The 10,150-nt window shown below is 46.4% G+C and overlaps 1 protein-coding gene across 1 annotated transcript in view; it reads left to right on the forward strand.

The window, feature by feature from the left end:
• GPR83 (G protein-coupled receptor 83) overlaps window positions 1-8,006 on the forward strand; it is a gene marked incomplete at its 5' end in the record, with an annotated part of 15,714 nt that extends 7,708 nt beyond the window's left edge. Inside the window, one exon of the mRNA XM_006766884.2 lies at window positions 5,399-8,006. Within this exon, the coding sequence (XP_006766947.1) occupies window positions 5,399-6,023 (625 nt within the window). The remainder of the gene's footprint in view (window positions 1-5,398) is intronic.
• Between the last annotated feature and the right edge of the window lie 2,144 nt (window positions 8,007-10,150).

Here is a 10,150-nt window from a genome sequence, read left to right on the forward strand (position 1 = left end):
TTCTTCTCATCTTTCCTTCCATTTCCTCCTTAGTCTCTGTGCAGTTTACAAGGCCAAGGCAATGTTGATTAGCGTCTGTCCCTGGGAGCATGTACTCTCGGAGACTGAGCTTTACTAGTCAGTCACCCAGGCCGTGTTTAAATGGTGGTGTTTAAATTCTCTTGCACAGCCTACAAACCAAACATGTATGTGTCTGAGGCAGGGTGCCCATTCAGGTTTCTTTGCCGTATGCTCTCACGGAATGAGAATTCCTTTCAAAGCACTCAGTGTTTAAAATGTAAGCACTTGATTGTGCTACTAGTTTATAAAGGCGATTGCCCCCATTAGATTGTAAAGTTGGGGAGAGCTGGCCCCATTTTTTATTTTGCTTCCTTGGTCTTCCTAGCACCTAACTTACTGTTTCCACATAACAAGCCCTCAACAGCCATTGACTGAATGAGTGAATGAATGAATGAATGGGCTTGGAGTGATTTTTGTCAGTTCAGTAATTGTTTTACATGAGGTTCCTCAGAAACAGACCCCGTTAGGCAGGGCAGCAAATGGGGGAGCTTGGGGAAGGGTGGGATTTGAGGGGAAAAGGTAGCCTGCTCCACAGGGAGCTCTGGTAACAGAGTTTGCCAGTCTTGAGGCAACTGGAGCTGGGTTTTCTTATTCTAGGCTTCCCTTGGGAAAACAGGAACTCCTAGCCACATCTGGATCTTAACAGATCTGTAGGGAGTATCTTCAGCAGTCCCGGGTAGGCCTAGGCACCTAGGAAGGTCACAGGTGCCAGGTGCTTCTTCTTTTTTTTTTTTTTTTAATATATTTTATTGATTTTTTACAGAGAGGAAGGGAGAGAGACAGAGTGCCAGAAACATCGATGAGAGAGAAACATCGACCAGCTGCCTCCTGCACATCCCCCACCGGGGATGTGCCCGCAACCCAGGCACATGCCCCTGACCAGAATCAAACCCGGGACCCTTCAGTCCGCAGGCCGACGCTCTATCCACTGACCCAAACCGGTTTTGGTTACCAGCTGCTTCTTAGGGGGCAGCCAGGAGCTGAGGGTCTGGCACTCTAGACAGGTAAAGGGGATCTAAGAGGATCCAGGGGGTGCGGTGCTGGCATGTCCTAGAGTAGCCATGTGCTGCCCCAGGTGCTGTCACACTCCAGTGACATAAGCAGGGTCAAGAGAGTAAACTCTGAAGGCCGATTTCAACCAACTTAAAAAGCTCCCCCCCGAATGCTAGGATATCAGAGGGGGTCACATGCCCAAACCCCCAGCACTCAAACTCCCCATCTGCCTTCACACATGGAGGGATGTTTTTTGTTTTGTTTTTTTCTTCTTCTAACAAAAGCAAACAGAGTTCTCTCTTCCACTAGTGATGACTACCAGCCTATATAACAAGAGCAGCAGGCCACAAGGTGTGATGAGAAAAATGGCCATTTTGAGTTGCTGCCTAGATATTTTACAGTCTGACAACCCTGATCACACTGAGTCTGGACATTTAGATAAGGACCTGAGCTTAGGATCCCACCACAAGTTCCTGCCTTGCATTTCCCAGGGCACCTTTTTATTTATTTTTATACTAGAGGCCCAATGCACGAAATTCGTGCAAGGGGTTTAGTGCTCACAGCCCCGGCTGCCTCGGCCAGCCCTCACAGCCTCAGCCGGCCCTCCCAGCCCCTGCTTCATCCAGAAGGTCATCCAGATGGTTGTTTTGTGGTTTGGTCTAATTAGCTTATTAGCTCTTTATTATATAGGATTTTATTTTTAAAAATTTATCTTTATTGTTGAAAGTATTACAGATGTCCCCCTTTCCCCCCCATTGACCTCCTCCACCCCTAACCCCCTAGGCCTTCACCCCACTATTGTCTGCATTCATGGATTATGCATATCTCTCTATATAAAAGCCTCCTATGCAAATTTTCCCCTTGAGAGTTCGACCAGGAGACCTGGAGTTCGATCACTCACTATGACATGTGCTGACTACCAGGGGGTGGCATGGAACAAAGGAAGGTCCCGGCTGGCAACTGGAAAGCCCTGATCCACCCTGATCATGGCCAGGCCTAGGGACCCTACCTGTGCATGAATTTTGTACACCAGGCCTCTAGTATGCATATAAGTTCTTTGGTTAATCTCTTCCTGCCCTCTCTTTTCTCCCCCCCCCACCCCTCGCATCTTTCAACCAACAAAAAGTTCTCTGTATCTATGAGTCTTTTTGTTTGTTCATTTTGTTTGTAGATTCAATTGTTGATAGAATATAATTATTGCCATTTTATTGTTCATATTTTTTTATCTTCTTCTTTGAGAAGACCCTACAACATTTCATATAATACTGGTTTAGTGGTGATGAACTTCTTTAGCTTTTCTTGTCTGGTAAGCTCTATATGCCCATCGAATCTAAATGATAGCTTTGCAAGATAGAGTAATCTTGGTTGTAGATACTTGCTTTTCATCAGTTTGAATATTTCTTGCCATTCCTTTCTGGCCTGCAAAGTTTCTTTTGAGAAATCAACTGACGGTCTTATGGAAGCTCCCTTATAGGTAACTAACTGCTTTTCACTTGCTGCTTTTAATATTTTCTCTTTAACTTTTTGCATTTTAATTATGTGTCTTGATGTGGGCCTCTTTAGTATCATCTTGTTTGGGACTCTCTGTGCTTCCTGGACTTGTATGTCTGTTTCCTTCACCAAGTTAGGGAAGTTTTCTGTCATTATTTTTTCAAATAGGTTTACAATTTCTTGCTCTGTCTCTTCTCCTTTCAGCACCCTGTCTCAGGGGATCCTTACACTATCATCATTTTTTATTTTTTTATTCTTTTTTTCTTTTTGCTGTTCTGATTGGGTGTTTTTTGCTTCCTCATATTCCCAATTGATGGTTTGATTCTTGGTCTCCCTTACTCTATTTAGATTCCCTTTAAGTTATTCTTTATTTCAGTTAGTGCGTTCTGATTAGTTCTTTTTTTATGCTGCTAAGGTCCTCACTAAGTTCATTGAGCATTCTTATAACCAGTGTTTTGAACTCTGCATCTAGCGATTGCTTTCTCTCCATTTTTAGTTCTTTTTCTAATGGAGTTTTGTTCCACTCTTTTATGTGGGACATGTTTCTTTTCTCCTCATTTGGGCCGTCTCTTTGTGTTTGTTTCTATGTATTAGGTTGAGCTGCTATGTCTGCTAGGCTTGGTAGTATGGCCTAAGGTAGTAGGTATCCTGTAGGGTCCAGTGGCACAGCCCAAGTGTAAGTGTGAAATGCTTCCCTCTCACAACTATATTAATGTCTACACCCCCCAATGTGGGCTGTAACCCTTCTGTTGTAATTGAGTCTTGATTGCTGTTGGCATGTCAATGGGAGGGAATTACTCAGGCTGGTCAGCTGCAAAGACTGGCTGTGACCACTGACCTCCAACCACCTTGGAGGATCAGCTGTGCAGGGACACACCACATAGAGCAAGACTTACTTCCGTGGGGCTCTGCTATTCACTGAGTCCACCCCTTGAGTGGGTCACTTGTGAAAGTGGTTGGGTGATGTGGTCTGAAGCTGTTCACTGGGTGTGCTGGATCTGGGGCCTCCTGGGAGGTGCAGGCCAAGGTCAGCCACTGCCTGTGTTCTGCCTGAGGCCACTAGGCATTAGCTACAAAACAATCTGCAGATGGCTGCTTCTTGTGCTGGGCTTGGAGGTGCCCAGGCAAGGCCAAGCTGCTGCTAGAGCCAGGCATGAGGCCATTTAGTGAGAGGTATGGGACTTGCTGGGGCCAGATGCTGCTTGTTTGAGAGATTTTAGGAAAATCTGAAGCCTGAACCAAGACAGGCCATTTTATTGTAAAGCCCTGGAAACAGCTTGGGTGGGCCCAAAAATTGAGTGGAAAAGGGCCTTAGGAATCACCAGGGTGGGATAAACAGTGTGATCCAGGTTGCTGGAGTCTCATCTGCCAGCTCTGTAGGTGAAGGGCTCATCAAAGGAACAATGGCTACTGCCTGCACTTCTGTCTGAGAAAAGGGTGCCCCTCTGGCTTGCCCTGATGTGAGACAATTCAGTTCCTCCCCGTATGTCTTTCAAGTTGCCCCTGCACTGGAGCTCAGAGGGAATTAGTCCAAGTAAGTTCATGCACAGGCTTTTTAAGAGGAACTGTGTGAGATGCCAGCAGCCTCAGTCTCCCTCCTCAATGCACATTGGTTTTTATATTCAGAAGTTATGGGTACTTCACTTTGTGGCACTAGAACCCTGAGCTGGGGGACCTGGTGTGGGCCTGGGACCCCTTGCTTCTCAGGGAGGACCTCCACAGCCCAGCTACCCTCCTGATTTTTATCTGACACACATGGGTATGGGACCAGCCCTTCTGCACCTCTGCCCCTCCTACCAGACTTGATGTGGCTTCTTTAATTTTGTAGTTGTAGGACTTCCATTTAGCTTGCTTCCAGGCAGTCCTGAATGATGGTTGTTCTGTAGTTTAGTTGTAATTTTGATGTGGTTTGGGGAGGAGGCGAGTACCATGTTTACCTACATCACCATCTTGACCAGAAGTCTGGGGCACCTTTTTACATGACCCCTCAAAGTTGAGCAAACTATTAGTGACCACTGCCTCAGCCACCTTATAATAAGTAATTGGTGCTTGCTACCCTGCTCTTTGTCTCCTGCTCACTGAAGACTTAGGATGGAGGACTGTCCTTCCTCCAGCTCATTGCACCTCTGTTCTGAAATCTGTAAGCAATAAATCTTGTGACTTCACTTCCTTTGTGTGACTATATTGAAATAGTACCTTCAAAATGGCCCTATGATTTTTACTTCCCCAAAGTGGGAGCTTGGATACCTAGAGAGCTGTCTGCTGCCCCCATATGAGTGGCTTATGCCTCCTTATTCAGCAGTCATTATCTTTAACACAGTAGCTCTGGATTTTTCAATACACATGGATATCCTTAAAAAGTTTGAAGAAGGCTGGGTATATTACATAGAAAATAAGTATGTTATTCTGGGATTGCCACTCATAGTATCAAGACCCATCATGTCTTTGGCCCATTTCTTAGTTTCCTTCTGGAATGGCAATAGGTAGTATAATGGGGAATTCTTGAATACACTGTGCTCCCAGGATGAGTTAGGTCTAAGATGAGGAACACCAGTGTTGCATTCATTCATTGAACAGATATTTATTGGGTTTCTATTATGAGCTAGGGAAAATGCAAAGTTAAGAGGACACAGAGAGATCCAGGTATATTCCTTATCTTTATAGAACTCCCAACCTAGTGGGAAAGTTGGAAATGTAATCAGATAATTAGGCTGGAGCATTAAAAGTGCTATAACAGATGGATGTACCAGCAGGCTAGTGCTTCTTGGGCCGAGGCCTTTCTAGACTAATTGCACACTTTCCTTCTCTCTGTCTCCCTGTGTCTCTGTGTCTCTCTCTCTCCCCTTGCCTCCAGTGAGGACATTGTTCGCTCCCTATGCCTGCCAGACTTTCCTGAGCCAGCTGACCTCTTCTGGAAGTACCTGGACTTGGCCACCTTCATCCTGCTTTACATCCTACCCCTCCTCATCATCTCTGTAGCCTATGCCCGTGTAGCGAAGAAGCTGTGGTTGGGCAACACAATCGGCGACGTGACCACGGAGCAGTACCTGGCCCTGCGGCGCAAGAAGAAGAAAACCATCAAGATGCTGATGCTGGTGGTGGTCCTCTTTGCCCTCTGCTGGTTCCCCCTCAACTGCTACGTCCTCCTCCTGTCCAGCAAGGTCATCCATACCAACAATGCCCTCTACTTCGCCTTCCATTGGTTTGCCATGAGCAGCACCTGCTACAACCCCTTCATCTACTGCTGGCTTAACGAGAACTTCAGGGTGGAGCTGAAGGCATTACTAAGCATGTGCCAGAGGCCACCCAAGCCTCAGGAGGAGAGGCCACCCTCTCCAGTCCCTTCCTTCAGGATGGCTTGGACAGAGAAAGGCAAGGGGCGGAGGGCTACACTAGCCAACAACCTCCTGCCCTCCCCCCAACTCCAGTCTGGGAAGACAGATCTATTGTCTGTGGAGCCCATTGTGGCGATGAGTTAGAGGAGGGTGGGAAGAGGCAGAGGGGAGGGCTCTGTCTACAGCTGAGATTGGGAGAGGGCCTGAGGATAGAGCTGGGAAAAGAGCCTGTCCTCTCATACACGACCTTCACCATGCTGGAAACAAGTTCCTGCAGAAGCCATAGGACTCTTGAGTTCCTAGGAAACTGCTTAGCTTCCTGGCCACATTTGATGTGAAGATTAAAAGGCACCTACCAACTAGACATATGTTTGTGAATTTCTGTCTAAGAAATGCTGTGAGGAATATCACCCTGGTTCCTGAGCCAGAGAACAAGACAACTTCAGCCCAGATGGAGGCTGAGTCAGTCAACTGCCTCCAACTGTCAGGCAGCTGCCTTACCTCCCTCCCTCCCACTGAGCATCCTTAAGGACACCCGAGTCATATTTGGGAGTGGCTGACCCAGATGCGCAGAGCTGTGCTTGAAGAAGCTCATTGCACAGGGCAAGGTTAGCGAACCAGAGTTGGCACAGATGTTTGCACGCCTCACTTTCTGAAGTCATGGGACCAGGATGGATCACAATTTTGTGGTAGCCTGGCCTGATATTTGATAAGAAAGGAACAATTTGGTTGCTTAAAACAAGAACAAAAATTATTATTAAAACTTTGGAAAATTCAGAAAAGCACAAAGAAGAAAATAAAAATCACCCCCTTCTCCCTCCATGTGATAAGCTGTTAGCTGTGAATTTATTTGCAACTTTTTCTTTCGTGCCTGTGTGTGATTCATTTCATGATGAACTGCACTTTGCCATGCAGAGATAAGCAAGAAACGAGCACCACAGAGAACTCTTGAGCCCCTCTCCCAGGAATAGTGTCCACCACTAACAGAAGAGTTGGAAGACGAGGTGGGAGAGGAGCTCCAGGAGAAGACTGTCACAGAGCAGACAGACTGCCTTCCTCTTGTAGTCAGTGGTGAGGGGGCCTGGCTGAAGTAACTCTTTTCAGATGGTGGCCATTGTGATGAGCTGGGAACAAAGCTCATCCAAGAGCCACAATTCCTTCTCTCCTGGAATCACACAGAATGGGAGGCGGAAAACCTCGCCCTGCTTTCACAGGAGAGGAGGGAGCAGACTTTCCAACATGCTGGAAATCATTGTTAGACACCTCACACCCCCTCCCCCAATCTATCTAGAGAGGCCATTTCTCTGTGTTGCCAAAATAAAAGGGCTCTTTATTTTCTTCATTGTCAGCATCACCCTGGCAGTTTATGCATCGCTTACAGAAACCTGTGCGATCGTTGTGATGGTCCTTTAGGACTCAACGTGCCAGAGAAACCTCATTCCAGAGACTGAGCGTTTCATCACCTTCCATCTAAAAGACGCCTCAGGCAGAAAAGAGCTTTATTCACCAGCCTGACATCCGGATTCTGGGTTGCCACCCTCCCCGGTTTTAGCCTTCTCCTAGCACCAGACAGATCCAGAAAGCAAAGCATGGTTATGGAGCAGAGTGGGAAACTCAGGTTTGGGGAGAAGGGCTTTCTCCAAGGTTCACTTAGATCGCGTGGCTGTTAATGGAAACTGAACTTGGTCCTATCACTTGCTTCCCTCTAATTAACCATGGGACTTGGTTGTACTATTCTATTGATGAGGAAGTTTGAAACTTTTCAGGATGTAAAGTTTTGAAAAAAATCATCTTTTGGACAGTGGGTAAGAAAGTGACTTTCATGGAACAGAGAGAGCTGTCTGAATCCATAGGGATCCCCAGGTGGGTTTTTCTGGCCAAATGGCTCCCATGTCTGTTGGGGTGCAGTCCCAGCAGGTCCAGGGGTTCCCAAAGGTGTGGACGGAGTCGGCGAAGAAGGAATGGCACGGAGACAGTGTTCAGTTGATCAGCAGCCTAGCCAGCTTCTCTAGCCAGGTTCTCCCGCCAGGTTCTCTAGTAGGTTCTCTCTTCATTCTGTTATATCTGTATTTATACCATTTGATTTTAATCCTATTCATTCTATTCCAAAGGTTAGGGCATTTGTTATCTCCATTCCAAGGTCACTACTCTACTGTTCTGTTAAGCTACAAGGAAGTAACTGAAGGAGATTATCCTAAGTAAAGATTATGTAGCTTAAGCGTGATTGTTCGTAGTTAAGGTGATTAACTACTCGATTGGTACTTAGTTAAGGGGTTTTACTGATTTATTCCCTTCCTTAGTCCTGTTAATTCCTAACTCCAGGGAAAAATCCCCACCTGGGGAAACAATCTTTCTCGGAGAGGTGATGCTGGTTAAAACACATAGTGCTAAGAAGGTGAGCAAACATATTAAGAACAGTATGCCATATATGCCAGGTCCCTTGAAACATATGCTATGCAGATGTTTCTTCCCTGCAGCGACTGTGTCAAGCAGCAAGCATGTCTGTGCCTATTGTCTCTGTAGCATCGAAAAGTAGCTTAGTGTTGCCATAGAAATTCTATGAACCAGAGAGAGAATGGGCAGCGGGGCCACCGTGTCCCTGAACTTTGCCTCTCTCTCTCCCAGAGCTTCTAGAAATACGGTCAAGTCACAGAGAAGCTCTTTTTGGGGGAAGGACTCACTGTTGGCCCATTAGGTCTGTGTCTCCTGCCTATACCTTATCTGTCCCCCTCCCAATGTTCCCTGCGTGCCTCAGAGCAAAAAGTGAATTATATTGTGAATGTGAAATTTGTAAAACTTGAGTCTTTCTAATGTGCTATAATGTGTATTTTAGTGTACATTGCTCTATTCTCAATAAAATAATTTTGGGTGTGTGGACTGTGCTTCTCGGACTTGTGCTTAGGCCACAGTGAGTCACCTTTAAAATGGGGATCCACATGGATTAGGTGAAGTGTATGTAGGGATCACCTGCCACACCCCTGTGCCTAACAGCCGAGGAAGTGCAGACCTTGAGGTGGTGAATAGCCAGTTGACAACCTCTGACTTCTAGTCTAGTGCTTCTTCCACTGAGCTGGCTGTCAAGTTCCCTCTCTGTGATTATGAATCTGTGCTGTGTGTTTTTAACTTGGGGCTCCATCTGTTCCTTGGTGATTCAGGAGGAGGTGAAGCTGCCACTCAAGACCTGAGAGCAGGACTCCCACTTGCAGTGTGTCGTGGGTACTGTATTCCTACCAGGTGAGCTGGGGAGGAGCTCTCAGTTCACACATAATTACCACGATGTCATCCAGAGCCCAGGAAATCAGTTTCAAATAATTTCACAGGCGCAGCCAAAATGACTCAGTGGTTGAGCATCGACCTATGAACCAGGAGGTCACGGTTCAATTTTCAGTCAGGGTGCATGTGGGCTCGATCCCCAGGGGGGGCCTGCAGGAGGCAGCCAATCAATGATTCTCCTTCATCATTGATGTTTCTATCTCTCCCTTTCCCTTCCTCTCTGAAATCAATAAAAAATATTTGTTAAAAAAAACAAGTAATTTCACAGAAGGTTGTACATAGGGTCATTTACTGAGCCTAAGAGAAATTTTGAAAGACAAATGAAAGGCAGAGGGGAAGGAGAAGGGAACTAAGATTTGCAAACACCTGCTATGTGAGACGCAGTACTGAATCTTTGTGAGCTCATGGTCTCACTCGCCTTTATTGCAGTTCTCCAGGATGGGCATTGTTATTTCTACATCGCAGATGAGGCTCAGCTAAGAATCATACAGAGGAATTGGGGAAACTCTACCTTCTTGGAGATTAGGTTCTGAGAAAAGAATCTTAATATATTTTGAATCCACTATTTTACCAATTCCCTTGATTTTGAGACACTTTTTGGGTAAAACCTGTTCACTGTCCTAAAAAAACCGGTGCTTGAGTTACATGCTTTGGGAAATGCTTGACTAGGTGGGTCTCAAGTGCCTTTGCAGCTCTGGGGTCAATGAGACCTTGGTTCTAGTATGGGCAGGACCTCATGTTGCTTTGTGAGCTCAGTTTGGGGGAGAAGGACTTCCAACAAGCCCTAAGCGATGCCCAGATGCTGGGGCCCTGCTTGACTGCCCATGGCAGGTTGCCAAGGCAAACAAAACAGCAGTCTCAGCCAGCCCAGGTCCTCAGGTAGCACAGGTAGAAAGCGAAACCCTCAGTGCTTCAGATTAGCTGTGACCTCTTGAGGTGCTGCAAGCTATAGGTATAGGCTCTAGGGTAATGGGAGAAGAGCCAGTGTGTGCAAGGGG

This window comes from Myotis davidii, unplaced genomic scaffold (assembly GCF_000327345.1).
Source record: "Myotis davidii unplaced genomic scaffold, ASM32734v1 scaffold641, whole genome shotgun sequence".
In the NCBI taxonomy this organism is placed as follows: Eukaryota; Metazoa; Chordata; class Mammalia; order Chiroptera; family Vespertilionidae; genus Myotis; species Myotis davidii.